Genomic DNA, 16,033 nt, shown 5'->3' with positions numbered 1-16,033 from the left:
CCCCCTTACAGGCAGTCGCAGCTCTAGCCTTTACTCACGTGGAAGCAGCACTTCCACAGCCGCGGCCCGACGCCATTGATCTTCTGGGAGACTCGCGAGGAAACACCGTCAGCGAGCGCGGCGGAGCACGATTTGCCATGAAGCCCCACTTGAAAAGATATTAAAGCGAGTGACACCGCACGAGGCGCGACATAATGAACCACCTGCAGCACATTCAACTGTGGAGGCTCATTAATATTCAGCTTTAGATTAAAGACAGAAAGTCAGCGCTCCACCACCAGCCTTTTAAACGCCATTTGACAGACAAATGTTAAACGCCACCAGGCAAACGCTTTATTGGCAGCCGTGTAAGCGTTTTCTGACTTTACAAATGTATCTTTTTACTCTTTAATAAACTCACAATGCAGAAGAAATGGCCCTGCAGCTCATACAACAATGACCGTCTGGGCTACAGTATGTGTTCACATTTAATTGCTTAACACCTTGTTGAGTGCCTTTTCCAGTCTGGCAAATAATGATAGATGTTATGACCAAATACTAACGTTGGAGGTAAAATGACAGGTTGGAAACGCAGCGTATATAGAAGCAGTGAACGAGGTTTTCCTGCTCATTCTAGTTTAATACTGTGATATTGAATTTGCACTGTTAAATATAAAAAATGACAATAGAAATTGATGGCAAGCCAATGAGCAGAAACGTCTCAGCCGGGTCATCAGTAGCAACACACATGCATGCAGGTAGCTGGAGACCTGAGCAGCACAAAGCCCTAAAGTGTCGGCGCCCGTTCCACACGTCCAGTGAAGCGAGTGCTCGAACCAGTGAGGTGGAGGAGCTGCCACCTCATTAATGACGGGATCAAACCGAGCGCAGTTTGATTCACGCTGAGTCGCATCATTTGCTGGAGTTCGGGCAGAATTCATAATTTAATCCCCTGTCGGACCGAGGGAGCGGTTCCGTCAGCCCGGTCCCGTTTGTTTGCGGCTGTTATTTATGCTCCGAGCGTCACCTGTTAGAGGCGTCTTTGATGTTGATTGCGTTTCACCTGTGTCGTGTCCACGCAAGCGGACGCCGAGCAGCCAAAGAGGCCAAAGAGCTTTAAAGGCCCGCGCAGCGTTCCGGCGAGGCCATATTTTACAGACGTTAGTGGTGCAAATGAGGAAAAATGCAAACGACATGAGGCATTTTAATGACAACTCTGCTGTTAGCTGCTGTGCAGCTGATGAGGGGAGAGTCGTGCTGTTACACAGTGGATATTATGTGGAGAAAAATTAATAGGACATGACGGGATAAACAGTCTCCAAGGCCAACTCTGTTTTACTGCTTCCTCCACTGGATAAAAACCTGCCTTTGGTTGAGGCATCGGCTGCTTTTATGACATAAAAGAGGGACAACACAACATCTGCCAGAGGAATACTCCCAAACGCTTTATGGCAAAATACTAGTGTACTCAATACACAAGGAAATGATGGTTTAAATCAAAAGTAATCAGGACATCATCAACAATGAATAGAGGGAATAATGTGTGTGTGTTGTATTGAGCCTGTCAAACCACAAAAGACACAAACAAATCCAATGTCGTGGCTCCGCCCTCCGTTTCACAGGCGACGGCTGTGTCGATGCCGGCGTCGCCACTAAATATTGAAGTTACTCTCTCTCCCTCCACCTCCAGCAGCCAATAATGGCCAAGAGACAAATCTGCACTGTGCTTGAACTTTTAATGATTATCCCAGAGCAGCAGCAGCAGCAGCAGCAGCAGCAGCGAGAGCGGGTTCTGGAGAACGGGCCAAACGCGCTCCACGAGTGCTCAGCGTTTTTATTCTAAAGCAGAACAAGATTAAAACAAACACAATCAGCATATAAAATGCGCTGCACTGCTAATTGGGCCTGTGACCCATAGTAGCTGAGGAGATGTGTTAGTTAGTGAATGAGAAGTCGGATAAGGACAAGCTCCCTCTCAGAAAGAATCCAATTCTCCGGAGGAAACTTCTCCTTTCCTTTCCTTCTTGTCTCTTCGCTTTTAATTATTTCATGAGCTCAGATTTATTTTGTGACCTTTTGGGTCGACCTGACTCCGGGCTGGAGAAAAATAGGACCGAAAAGAGCACGTGAGGAAGTGAGACCAGCTCCACCAGCAGCAGTCGATGCACGAGAAGAAAGAAATCTAATATATTATGACAGAATATGGGTCAGTGGAGATGTGACTGCATAACTGTTCCCACTTCGCCTCAGATGTTAAGCAAAGTGAATGTGAGTGTGACTTATAATGGAGAACTATTATACTGTTAAATTGGTACATTTACTTGTGGAAAAGGGGGAAATTATTCAATCAAATATGAACTAACACTAAGTGGTTCCTGAAGAAATTCAAAAAATAAAACCAGGCTTTTATGTGTGATGCTTATTTTATGTATTTAGCATTTTCCATTAGCGCTAACAGTGCGAGTAAAAGGCAATTTAATTCCTAAAGTCCAGCATCGCAAAAGGAACGTTTTGTAGCTACTCACTCGGTGAGACCAGGAGCGTCACACGGGTTTAAATGCACATACATGACGTTTCACACGTGTTTGAGGCGTGAATCGCACCTCGCTTCCTCGTCAGCCGCCGCTCGAGGCCCCTCTCCGTCAGCGCCGGTTCCCCGGGAAGCAGCCGGCGAGCTCCACCATCCCCGGCCATCCCTCATAAATGTTGTTTTTCTCATCGCTAGCGGCTCGCTGACAGGTGAGCGGGGAAGAAGGCAGCGCTCGGCCATCAATTATCAGGCTCCTTCACTTGCAGCACGCTCCGAAATAGACAGAGTTTTCTGACACAAATAGAACAAAGTGCGGTGAACGGGATCACTAACCTTTTCAAAGAGGCTGCTGTTGGACGCCCCTGCTCTCCCTACAAACACCCAGCTGTCTCTCTGCTTTACGGAGTTGATCAAAGTGCTTCCCATTCCAATAAACATCTCCCTTATTTCAGTCGTCATCCTGCCGCAAAGTTGCAGACAAGGGTCAAGCCGCGGGATATGAAATCATTTTAATAGCGGAGTTGTTGAGATGTAGACTTACTTTGTTGTTGCATCAATAAACGAGGCCACCAAAACAATCCTTCCAGGTTTAATCTTCCTCAGAAACCTCAAGATTTCTCCCGGCTCTTTAGTCGGAGTAATTAAAAGGAACATTATCATTTAAAGGCTTCAATAAACGTTGGGACTGAAAACAGGATTAAAAGATTAAAACTTACTTCCGCCTCTCATATCAAGAATGCCAATTTTGTCCACAACTCCACTTTCGCCTGAGAAAAAAAAAAGCCATCATTAACTACTGACAAAGTAATTCCATCCTAAAACCCCACATCGTGTCAGTTCTGGAGCTTTTGATGGTAAGAAACAACCTTCATCTGTGTACGGACTTGGCCCGATTGTCAAACTGAAGCGTTAGATTTTCCCTTTTACTCCATTGTCTTAACAAACTCCATCCATTGATGAAGATGATGTAACGTGACTGAAACTGCGGCGCAGCTTTGGTGGAGATTCGAATTGTTGTTTCCAATGTTGAGAATGCACCCTGACGCTTGAGGACGGAATTGTTGCGATTCTATCTGAAAACTGCCAAGTTGGAAGTCCTTGAGCCGGAAGAGGTTCAGCCACTCACCGTCCACCACCACCACGTTCAGACCCGGCCCCACGTTGTTGAACACATGACTCATGATGCTGCTCGGACACAGGGAAGCCGAGTTCAGCCGCAGAGTCTCCATTTTCACCTTCGGGTCGTTCGCACAATAACACGTACATTTTACCGTCAAAACAAATCCTGGGCCCGACGATGTCAGCGGCGCCGCTCCTCACATACAAAGCAAAGTGCTTGGATGGACAGACCCTGGAGAGGCCGCACTTCGCCCGAGGTGCAGCTGAAAATGTGCAACAGAAAAAAAAGGATACGTTGCTTTAACAACACAAAGCGAGCACGTGAGACGAATGGAAAAAAACGGCCTCACCCAAAAAAGTCTCCTGTAGATCAAAGGAATTAATGACGATCTCCCACGTTATGACGAGGACGACGGCCGCAGCGGCAAAGTGGAGAAGAGCTGGAGGTCACGTGATGTTAAGATTCGCATTAACACAGAAACAGACAATAAAACATATTCTAAATATAACAAATCCCACCTCGATGTCTCATATCTGCAGCAAATCAGTTTCTTTCTGCTCCTAAAGAGACGACCTGTGAAATTGCGTGTTTCCAGTAAATAAGAAATGTGGCGCACGCGGCACAGCTTGAGTGAACATGCTTCCTGCTAATTCATTCAATAAGAAGCTGTGGGAAGGTGTGGGGCCGAGCACACATCTCTTAACCCGTGTAGAATAACAAACTGGGTGTGGCATCAGACGCGCGCTCCCACCGTGAACCACACGATCACGTTTCTCTCCTTGACGCAGACGGAACAGTAACAGGTATCGAGCGATCGGACGTCTGCGCCGCGGGGGGGGCGAAGACTCTAAAAGCGGGGCGAACCTGAAGGCGTCGCGTTTCCGAGCGGGTGAAAGCGGAGAACGAGGCTTTAACGCGTCTGAGGGGGTTGAGATTTGAATGGAGGCTCCAGCGTAAGTCTGTGATGTGTGGAGGTATGTAAATATGCGTATACGGCCAAAACCACAGCCCATAGGAAAAGGTGGAGCACACACGCAAACCTGCTTTAGAAACAGGCAAAATAAATTTATTTCACAAGTCAAGATGAATAAACCAACTTCAAGTGAAGCCACACTGAAGCTGGACTAAATCAGAAGATGCTCATTCATCAGCGGCCTATTGGGACTTCAGCCATTTGAATTTCTATTTTTAATGGTCTGCACGGGAATTAATAGTGATGTTTAAAGAGTAACGGATAATAATAGCAAACGCTTAAAGCCCAGCGTCGGCTGCTTCGACGCTCTGCTTCTCTGAACAGACGCTGGGTTCACACTCTGCGCGCCTGGAAAGTTTCAAGTAAAACAGCCTTTCCATAAACAAATGATGGCTGCTAATGCAACAACCAGCATTAAGAGCCTGATGACGTAAATGGCCCATTAGCAAACAGGTGACTGAGGCTATTGTCATGGATGGTATTTATCAAAATCACGCATCATCAACAGAGGATGCTTTTTTTCATCTTTAACTATGGCTTGAAAGTTAATGAGCATAATCACTTTATTTAACTGATCAAAATTAACTTGCCACTGTGCTCCTGAAACGTGGACTCCCCTTTGCTAAGAACAGGCCTTTGTCAGTCTACACATGGTGCAATACCACCGAGAACCAGTAGAGGGTTGTTGTGTACTACATTTTACTGCTCTGATGAAATCACACTCAGATAATCAGAGAATATCCACATATCACTGTAGGAATAAACAAAGCCATGCTCGGTATATGTAGAAATAGACACACTAAAATAAAGCTACACTTATATCTTGTATCTGTCACTCTCTAAACATGCAAATGCTACTTTGCTAAAATCTGCCTGACACACCATGTTTTATTTAAAGCAGGGGTTCAGAGGTCGGGATCGTGAGATGAATGCAGCAAGGATAATTCAAACACCTCAGTCAGTGCCCAGGATGAATATTTATTCCATAACCTATATACATACGTGTTGAAAGTACACCACAGATAAAATCAAGACAGTAGTTGTCAAAAGCATTTAAAATCAACCACCAGCAAGCGAAGAATAAACTCTTTCATTACATGTTTGAAAAATGTGCAACTTTACCCTGACAAGAAGAGAGAACAACCTCGTTTCACTGCTTAATTTGTTGATCAATAATTAACAGAAGGCATAGTGAAATTATTTCTGATGAATGATTAATCAGTTTGAGCTGTCTTCGGCATCCTGTGACTCCCGTGCTCCAGTAATGACGACTCCTAGCAGGTGGAGTTGTCAAAAATATCATGCAACATTACTCCACCTAGAAGTCAATTAAAGAGCCGGTGTAACGCTGAAGAGAAAATAATTAAAATGGTTAGCGTGAGCATAAAAAAAGGAGCGATGCCTTTTAAAAAGGGTGCGGGCTGAGCGGAGCACGGCGTTAAGCAAAGCTCAGCTGCATCTACGGCAAACGTCCATGAAAACCATTTATATAAGAGTCGAACTAATACTGAAATATTGGTAAGGCACAAATCCTTCAAATTGCAAATACTTATTCATGGCGGAGATGATTTTAGAGCTAATATTAAGCTGCAATTGTTGCTTGGAAAACACTATGTATGCGTCTATGTTAAAGGATGGAGCCTTTCATAAGGGTCTCGCCAGTCATTTGTATTGCACTTGCACAAACCTGAGGGACCGAGAGACAGATTAACAAACACAGCAGACCAAGCTGAGAGATCCTCATATTTACACACAATTGTTTGTTCCATGCTCCAAAATCCCTGTTTACACCACAGCTACAGTGCATTAGGTTTATTTTTCAGATTTAATAAAACTCAAGCCACAGAAGTACAGAAACCAACACCTCCCTGTGTAAAATGCCTTCTGCTTATATCACCACAAGCTGTGTGATCGGACTATTTTTAGGATCCATAATGAACCTAATCATTAACTGCAGCCTTTAAGTCACGCGATTCATCGACAACAAACCCGCCTCCGGTCCAGCAGCAGCACGGCCTGAGGTTTTTATTCCAGCATCTCCTGTCACCAGAATAAAAGAAGTTACAAATGACATGTGATGTGAAGTGATGAGGAAGGTTACAACCGAGCTGACTTGTAATGTGCAACAGATGACAGTGAAAGCTACAATCAGAAAAGCACTGACCTCGTCTGACTCCTCTCCCACCGTGCAGGGACCCCTGTCGCCATCCCCCTCCGTCCCTGCTGAACCCTGATCCTCCATCCGCCTCAGCAACGAGTATCTGTATGTGGCCTCGCTGAAATCAAGTGACAGGTGAGGGTGAGGAGTTTGGACTGAACTGGGAATTTTAAGTAATCTCATTAGGGCTGAATAGCAAAGTTCTCTCACTTAACTGGGAAGCAGTATTTTCGCACGATCAATATGGCTGCAGCGATGGCCGCCATTGACACCAGGATCACAGATGCAATAATTCCGGGGTGAAGCCTTAACCCAGCCTAAAAAGACAAATGAATCCAATAAGAGGTAACAGTGGGGGTAGTTAAAGAGCCCATAAAGCTAACAGCTCAGTTCATGATGTGTGGCTCAGATAAAAAGGAAATACGGCCGGCAGATATGACAGCTGAACAGCGATGTGCTTCGGATCAGAACGATGTACGACCCAAGAGCCCAACAGCCGGGGTGAATATTTGACCAAGCGGGAAAAACGACACGTCTCTGGCAATTAATGATCACTCGCATCCGGATTTTGATCACTGAACTGTATCTGTAAAGTTTGAGCTGCGATGAGTTTATAGATGATGGTAGGAATCGAGTGTGAGAACATTAGTCTTTGTAGTGATAATTACAATTTGTACCAAGTGTAAAATAACAATCCAACAGGAACAGTTAATCACACAGGTGAGGAGGTGACAGATAAGAAAAAATAATGCAACAGTAATGAGGTATGACTGCAGCGATGCAGGATTCATCAACACACCGATATTCACATTTCACATTTGTGTGCCTTTGATTTATCAGCGTGAATATTAATTGAAATCAAATAAATATAACATCAATGCTAAAGTTAGAACAGATCCAAATGAAGCTGTAAATGGAGAAAGCGACTTTGAAAAGTTAAAAGAATGTCTCGTTTTAAAGCCTGAACCTCTGGAGCTTTGGTGACGATACCTCAGCTTCGCTGTTAATGTGATACATTACTACAGGACCTGTAGTCGAAATGCTTCAGTGACAGATCGTGTTAATATTTAATGTTTGCGACTAATTCGTCATGCACTGAGACATGCAAGGACGCAGAAACCCAAAGTCAACAAACTGCAAGGCGATCATAATTCATAAGGATGCCAGTGGATTCACACAGAAGCGATAAGGAGACTCATCAGGTGCAAAGCAACAGCTGCTGCGCACAAACCTGGAAACCGTTATAAAAAACATTTCCAAGCGGCTTCAGAGTCCAGCGTTCTACCTTGAGAGAAATCATTCACAGATCAAGACATTCAAGAGCACCGCCAGCGTTCCCAAGAGTGGGCGCCCGGCACGTTCACCCCAAGGTCAGACGGTGCAAAACAAACCCAGAGCGACGTCAGACTCGACAGGCCTCGCTGGGCAGGTTACATGTTCACGTCCAGTCCGTGAGGCCCGGTGGCGACACTAAATAAGGACGGGGAGCTTCAGTGTGGAGGGCTGCTGCAACAAAGCCTCTATCTAAAACCAACATGGAGGCACGACTGGGCTTCTGCAACATTGCATCTGAGCAAACCACAAGACTTGTGGAACAAGGTGTGGACTGATGAGAGCCGTGTTTGGGCAGAAACCCCTCACACAGCAGTGGAGGGACGAGGAGCGGGCTCGTCTGGCAGCACCGTGGTCACTGAGCCAACCATCAACGATCAACCATCATCCACAGACACGTGAAGCCATCTGTCCCACAGCTAGAGCCACAGGTGAACCTACAAACTACCAAACCCTGGGCGGGTAGTACTTCACACAGCTCATGCTCCAGTTGGTTTTTACTTGGCTTGATTATTTTAAACGGTAATACTGAATGATTAACGTGGTGATGAAAAGTTATAGGTTTCATCGTGCACTAACATTGGCACCGCTGCGGTGCTGGATAGCATCAGCCTGTAGTATAAAGTGTTTATCCACTAGTTACGTCATTCCAGCGTCAGGCAGCTTCACGTGAAGCAAACGTATCCTGATGAGGACGACTACTTTGTTCACACTATCTACTGTACCTGTTCCGCTGACATCTTTCCGAACTTCACAGGCTGGTTAACCTACGTCCACCTCAGCATTATTATAAAGCTCAAGCTAAACTCGAGTTAAAGTAGTTAACTTAATTAAGTGTGTTAGTTACAACAAAACACACTTTTCTACGCAATTGCTTCGGACCCCAGCTAAATGCTAGGAGCTGTCAACTTCCTGACTTCCACCTGTTGCGTTTTCACGCCCACCTTCAGGGCGCAACGTGATTGGTTGTTGACGGTCACATGACCTTCGCACGGAAATAAAGTTTAAAGTTTCAGTTGCACCTAGGCTACATTCTAGTGTCAACATTAGCTTGGTCGTGGGCAGCGGCATTTTTCAGATGAAGTGCATAAACATAATAATAGTATTATCGTTCAAATTGTTGCTTTTTACATAAATACGTTTTTATCTTGATAAGGCAGAACTGAAGATTCATTATGTTGGAACTGGCTGTTAACTGAGCTGTGTTGATCGCTGAATATCACATTTATTCCTAGTTGTTTTTTTTCCCTAATTATTAACATATTTCTTTGAAACGTTTGCTGTCATTAAAACATCATTATCTGTTCAGCTTTTGATAATTACAGTCCTACAGTAGCTCAGCCAACTGAATGGACACTGATCCCGAGGTACACTTTGTATGAAATGAACAAATTGCATGATAACAAATAGTGGCAACAACTGATCTAAGGTTGGACATGATTGATCAATCTCATATCAGTCACTCATCAGGTGCGATCAGTGTTTTGGCAAAGCTGAAGAGCAGGCCTGCCAGCCCCGCAGGCTCCTTGACTGTTGGTACTGCTGCTTACATTTACAAAGCATTCAAAGGCACAAATACAGGTTTGTCTGAAAATATAACCTTATAACATGAGACAATGGAAAAACAGGAATGTCCAGCATATAAAATACAACATTCAGAATTAATCTGCTGTTTATTGTGTTAAACACAGTCCAGCATGGCTACATTCAAATACATCCAGGAAACCACAGAAATTAGAATTATATATAATAATTTAAACAATGTGTAGATACATCACCATTTTTCAGTAACTAAATCAGCTGACTAATTATAATAAAGGAAGAACAAAATAAATAAAAAATTATGATGTAGTACCACATGCAGATGTCAGTTCATTAATAGCCTCCAGCTTCTTCTTTTAGGAAGCTAACATACTAATTTTATAGCCAAGACTTGTGAAAAGACAGATTTTACCATCAGATGTGCATCTGAATAGGGGCCAACTCCACATCTTGCAAAGGCCTGTATTAGATGCATTGAGTCCCAATCCTGCACACATTAGCATCACACTAAAAGGTTCCTGTTAATGTCTCAGAAACAGTCAGCAACATAAAAAGTGTTTGTGAATAGGGTACTTGTCATTGATTAATCAGCTAGGCCTCAAAAATCCTGAAACCATTCATTCACAGTCAATAACTGTGATTTATTAATTTTGATTCTCTTGAGTATTGAATCAAGCTAATTCATAGTACTTCCCTGTGTTTGGATCGAAGTAACAGTTTAGGCAAGAGTCATAGAGAAGATTCAAATATTCTTCCTCATTCTCTTCTTCTTTCTCAAACACATCCTCTCCTGTAAAAACGCAAGCACATGGCTCATCAGGCTGCATCACAGTGTTCTGCACAGTAACTGGAATTTGCATGGAAAAATATAACTCTGGAGTGTATTGTCTATAGCCAACAACTAACATAACCATTGCACCCATGAAAAAGGACATGCTGTCTGTTACTGCAATGAAATAAGTGGAGATAGTAAGATGACCTTCAGACTCAGGTGGATTTAAAAGTTTTCTGCCGCTGCCATTTTTTCTCTCATCAATCAAGACCAAAGCCACCCAGACCCACTAGCACATTATGAAGCTGTAAAAAGATTCCCTGTAATCCCCACTACTTTAAAGCGTGTGAATTTAGCTGTTAAATTGACAGGAAGTTAAATGCTAATAAGGTTATGGAATGCTCCAGGAGGAACATTTCATCTTATCTGAAGTTGGGTGACGATAATAAAAACTAATTATGAGACGCATTGTGTAAGAGGTTTAAAAATTATGTTGTAAACTGAAGGTTTCATCAATTAACCTTGTCGATGTGTCTAGGGGTACGAACCTTTAATGAGCCCCTCTCTTTCACCTATGGTGTTACGGCATGTGAAGGACACAGGACTCCACTCATCTGGGTCTTTACCCTTAATTAGATACAGTTTCACATGCTCTGCCATCATGCTGTGCGTAGCCTTTGGAGAAAGCTCAACGTTTCCATTGGCGGTATGCTTTTGAGTGCTTGTAGTGTGGCCAGTCTTAAATCATCGGATTGTTATCCACCTATGTAACATTTAGTGGCATATAAGCTGTGTGGGGGGCAAAGGACTAAAATGAAGGTAACTGTACAATACCTGGAACTATATTTTCCTGGTTTTTCTGTGTGCTGGGCGACCTTCTCCGCTGGCTGGGAGGCATAATAGGAGGACTGAGGACATCAATCCATTCCCTTGGGAAAAAGACCATAAAGGCACACAATCATGACAACACATGTCATTACACTCACCATCCTACTACTGTCCTCTGCATCAAACTGCCTCCGTATGACATTTTAACAATGAAGTCCCATCATCGTGTACTCTCAGAGCCCATCTAAGCCTCCAGTGTCCTTGAGTCTCTTCTCCAGCACACTTAGCCTCTTAGCCTCACAGTTTCACCTGAAGGATCATTTGTTAAATTCCGACTCAAGCTGTGACTTCCAAGTGTCCACATTCTGGCCCAGAGTAGGGGTCTTAACCTTGTCCAGGTCTGGGGGAGATTTCTCTCTAAATGAGTTTATCCTCCATGTCTGACATGCACATAGGCTCCGTATACATAAATGATTTCCAGGATATAAATTACACTGCTCTTTTAATAAGGCATAATAGACTTGAACTAAAAAAAAAATCCGAAGATGAATCATTACTTGGAAGCACTGCAAGATTCATTTGTTAAACTGAATAAATTTCAGACTATATATCATGTTCACAATTATCCATTTACATCTTGTGCCTGTGGAAAGAAACATCTCATAAGAGCACACCACAGAATATCTAATGAGGATCTATAATCTCCATCTGTATAATATTCAGCTCATAGCAGGTAATTTAAAGTTCATTTCTGCATGTTTCATGTCAACATCAAGAAGTGCAGTGATTGATGATGTTACTATTATTTGTGCACTAAGCACTCGCATTATTGACAGAATGCTAAGCCTTTAAGAAGAGCTGGATCTAAGATTTACAGTTCCAGTATCTTTGATTAGCGTTACCAACTACATATATCAAATGTTGGTTTTACAAGGTGCAATTAATATTCCTTATCAGCTTCATATGAATTATAGTAATCATGATTAGGGAAAATGATTACCATAGATTCACACAAAAGAAAAAACAATAGAAAGGGCTAATTCTTTACATAATATGATTTGTTCTATGCATTTAATGAAGGAAGTTAGGAAAGTTCAAGTATTACACCTTAGAAGTGATTTACTACATTGTGTCAATAAAAGCTCTTACTTTTATTCTGAACAAAGACATTTACCCCATGCTAACACCCGCTGACTGTGTGATAGTCAGGAACATAGAACAAAAGCTAATAGAAGCAATTTTCTAGAACAAGGGCCTCGGCTACAGAGCTGCAAATTGGACTTTAAATTGTTAAGTGGGACTTGAGAGTGATTAAACTCTTAGATTTTGAGCTAATTGTAATCCAGATATAGAAGAAATGTGATAAAAGGAACAAATTAGGCAGATTTAATTCAGACTATTTCTGCTGTGCAGTGATGTATATATACAGAAATTAAATGTTCCAAATATCTTGCGGTGAAACAATATCAAGGCAACTGGTTTTGTCTGCTAGCTTTATCAGCTGCGCTGAAGTTAACAATAGCCATTATTGTGAATCGACTGAACTGCTGCTCAAGGCCTCTGTCAAAGCCCGATTCATTTTAAATATGGTCTGGCCACTAAAGGCAGACACACGTATCACGCACAAAGAACGAAATGCTAGAAATGCTAGAAAAGGCCTGGCAGCATTAAGCACTTCGACAGCCGTCAAGAAAACTGCGGCTCTCAGAAGCTTGGAAGCCTCGCGGTGACGCCAGGATGCTCAAGGAGCCCCGCGAAAGGACTCGCTGCGAGGCTGTCTTGGAATGCGACGCATAAAAGAAAAGAAAGTAAACAACGACAAATCCTGTGCAGCTGCTCTTCAATATGTAAATCAAAGCTCGCTTTGAAGACCAATTTGAGAAGTACAGCTGTGGCTGCTGTAGAGCTGTGTGAGACATGTCAGTAAGTGTGTTTGACATGTCTGTCAATAGCAATAGTCTTTTCAGTGGACATTCATTTATCAAACAGCACAAGTCCACAGAATATTTCCATCTCTGGGAGACAAGTTGGCACTAAAATATGACCAAAAGGCGCATTTCCTCATCCCCCATGGTTATCGGAAGCAAAGAATGAAAAGAGTCATACAGCAAAACACAACAAAATATATAAATACATGAAGTCTACACATGTTCGCACCAGGCTGCCTTGCTTTTCATCAATAAATCAAAAGTGTTAGAGAGGAGGTGGTTGCATAATTTCGGCAGTCGAACAGTGATGCAACCTCTTTGTCTTCTTTTGAAACATGGCGCATGGTTGTGTACCCTGGCTGATATGGAGATCAGCTCTGTATCAGAGGGCAGCGGGTCTGTGCAGGGGACGTGTTCACGGCATGCTGTACTGTAGCCGCCATCTTAAGCTGACGTACAGTACAGTAGTGCGCTTCTTTGATAGTCTGAGGTATTTGCCTGGTCCTCCACATCAATCAACACAAATCCTAACTCTGAGCCATTTTCCCTGTCAGCCACATTCTAACAACAGATCTGACTTCCAATAAATGTCAGTGAAGTTTAGACTCCGCGTAGTTTTATTTCATCTTGCTCTGACTAGCACAAAGAAAACTCCACCGCTACATAACAGCGATGTGAGACGCTCCACAATGGCGAGGAATGTTTTTGATGAAGTGAGTTACTTGTATGTTCCCACTTTGTCAACTTCTTCTTTATTTATGGTTTCCCAATTTTTCCTGTTGCATTTTTCATGCATCTATTTTATATGCCTGAAGTTGATTATTCTGGACACACTGCACACACTGAAATATTAAAAGTACCAGTCTTCCTTTGCCTCCTCCGGTAACACACGCCCATTTATCAACATGTTTTCCTTCTGAGGTTTGAACTTCAACGTCTCTCTGATTCTAACCTATAGGCAGGTAAAACAAGGTAGCACATGTCTTGTGGCTGTTTTGTATTAGGACTCTTGCTGTGCAGAAATTGGCCTTACCTCATCAATGATGAATTTTCCCCAGTACAGCTGCTGAAAGTGAGTGCTACATGGTGAGTCTTACATTCTCTTTTTGATTTTTTAAAGACCTGAACCAAAGCCTTGATGTCTAACGTAAATTATTTAGTGCCCTAAAAACCAAGAACAATACTATACTGCAATAAATAAAAAGCAATTAGTGCTCGTGAACTAACGACAGCAGTTATGGGAGAAGAAAACTACAGGACTTGGCACATTTTCCCATTGTTTGTACTCATCTGTAAGCAGGATAAGCCTCAGTCTGCATAGTCTGACAGTTGACATTTAGCCTTAATTCTGCAGTCAGCGGCTGCCATCTGATAAATTTCACAGCGCTGTATGTACTGTACATGCTGCCAAATGCCTATACAGGTTACACAAGGACACCTCAATCAGTTAATATGTCATGTCGGCGTCAGTGTGGCTTATCGTTCCAAATTGAGGCGTTATACAAGAGAAGGAAGAAAACAGGGAATTCGCTTGCTTACCTTGGGTTTGAGTGAAGGAGTGGGTTCATTTCGTTTTGATAGTGGTGGCCCTGATTAGCTGGCTGGAACATTAAAACAAGGCAAAGTCACCACATACTCACAAAAGTACTTAAATGTTTCAAAAATAAGGGAGCATTATCTGAGCAACTTCACAAACTTTTAATTAGCTTTCTATGGTTTTTAGAAATGGTATTAATCTTCCCATGTCTCTCCTTATGAAACTGCTCCAATTTTGCTTAATTCCTTTTTTAATTCACATGACATGTGCTCATACTGTAGAGGTTGTAGTTTTGGTTGACCTGCTCCTCCAAGAAGAAATTATCTGAAGTGAAAAAGCTAGAAGCAAAGAGATGTATTATTATAAGCAAGGCAGGGAGGAAATTCACGCCAATCAAGGTCATTGCCAAACTAGAAGTCTCGCCGGCCATGCTAACTGGCAAACAATTTAAGTATTAAGATCAGTGCCTGCAAAGATAAAAGCTCACATCACAAAAAAGGCGAGTGCAGCAAGCCACTGAAAACACGGATGAGAAATGAAGAGCGAACAAACAAAGATCAATGGATCTGTGAAACTCCATTGTAACCATTGTAAAGAAACAAAGGATTAGAGCTGTGTAATATTTGTGGCTGAACTAACAGCTGAATTCTTTGAGTTCAGACTAGAAAAGACTTTTAACTGAGGTGGAATTAAAGGTGGGAGATAAGGATAGGCATTCTTTCAATATACGGCAATATTCAGCTGCAAAAAACACAAGTGCATTACCCTCTCCATCTTGTCAAAGCTAAAGACCATATTATAGCCTCAGGAGGCTCTTTGAGTCTAGTGCCTCTTTAAAGGCTATTACACTGCATGACATTGATGAAGAAGCATGTTGAATCTGTAGTCCTTGCATTGCTTAAGTAAATTTGCACTATCTGTGTGCTTCAGTGCCTTCTTTATATAATCCTCTTCTAAAAATAAGACAGTCCAAGAATTGTCCCCTGGTGACTTCTACAGGTAATGTGTACTGATGAAGATGACTTACCTATGGGGAGATTCATTCAGGGAGGTAGGAGCAGAACCATGCCTGCGCTCTAGCTGTAATATTAAACCCAGCACCTCACACGGTCATTTAAACTTGTATGAAGCACTCTTTCAAAGGGAAAGCTTTGGTCTAAAAGAATTAGAAGCACAGCTGCTGCTAACAGGAGTACATCGCTTGCAGCAGTGCTGGGCGCCCGAAGCTATGGGATGACTCGCCCTGAAACACCATCTATTGGACCGCTTCTCAGAAAATCTAAGAGCTGTCTTGGCTAAAAGGTCACAACCCGCCAGCTGGCCAAGCCTGAGTT

General features: G+C 42.8%; 2 protein-coding genes across 8 annotated transcripts in view; both read right to left on the bottom strand.

Annotated features, from left to right (window-relative positions):
• Positions 1-2,582: 2,582 nt before the first annotated feature.
• Positions 2,583-3,768, bottom strand: si:dkeyp-67f1.2 (uncharacterized protein LOC556106 homolog). Its single transcript, XM_055509019.1, has 5 exons — positions 3,636-3,768; positions 3,226-3,276; positions 3,051-3,135; positions 2,843-2,969; positions 2,583-2,711 (listed from the first exon to the last, which is right to left on the bottom strand). Exons 1-5 carry the CDS (start codon positions 3,736-3,738, stop codon positions 2,622-2,624), a joined length of 456 nt encoding a protein of 151 aa, XP_055364994.1. The 5' UTR covers positions 3,739-3,768; the 3' UTR covers positions 2,583-2,621.
• A 1,792-nt stretch (positions 3,769-5,560) lies between these two features.
• The window catches only part of cfap20dc (CFAP20 domain containing), a 28,089-nt gene continuing 17,616 nt past the window's right edge, over positions 5,561-16,033 (bottom strand). For 3 of the 7 annotated variants that reach the window (XM_055509016.1, XM_029150260.3, XM_029150263.3), the window contains 3 exons: positions 14,702-14,763; positions 11,241-11,335; positions 9,735-10,424 (listed from right to left, as the gene is read on the bottom strand). In XM_055509016.1, the coding sequence (XP_055364991.1) occupies positions 10,306-10,424; positions 11,241-11,335; positions 14,702-14,763 (276 nt within the window). In that variant the 3' untranslated portion in view covers positions 9,735-10,305. Of the gene's footprint in view, positions 6,643-6,766; positions 7,078-9,734; positions 10,425-10,954; positions 11,170-11,240; positions 11,336-14,701; positions 14,764-16,033 lie in introns of those variants that run through there. The other 4 variants (XR_008694749.1, XR_008694751.1, XR_008694750.1 and 1 more) reach the window with 4 other exon arrangements.

Source organism: Betta splendens, chromosome 5, assembly GCF_900634795.4.
Source record: "Betta splendens chromosome 5, fBetSpl5.4, whole genome shotgun sequence".
Classification (NCBI taxonomy): Eukaryota; Metazoa; Chordata; class Actinopteri; order Anabantiformes; family Osphronemidae; genus Betta; species Betta splendens.
The sequence above is the reverse complement of the archived record's forward strand: the minus strand, read 5'-3'. Positions and strand labels throughout refer to the sequence as shown.

Bases quoted from the DNA above. Each gene is read 5' to 3' on its own strand.
- si:dkeyp-67f1.2 (XM_055509019.1), bottom strand. From the start codon at position 3,738: ATGGAGACTCTGCGGCTGAACTCGGCTTCCCTGTGTCCGAGCAGCATC. The intron at 3,277-3,635 runs GTGAGTGGCTGA...TTTTTTTCTCAG, and splicing joins GAACGTGGTGGTGGTGGACG to GCGAAAGTGGAGTTGTGGAC. The intron at 2,970-3,050 runs GTAAGTCTACAT...ACTTTGCGGCAG, and splicing joins TTTATTGATGCAACAACAAA to GATGACGACTGAAATAAGGG.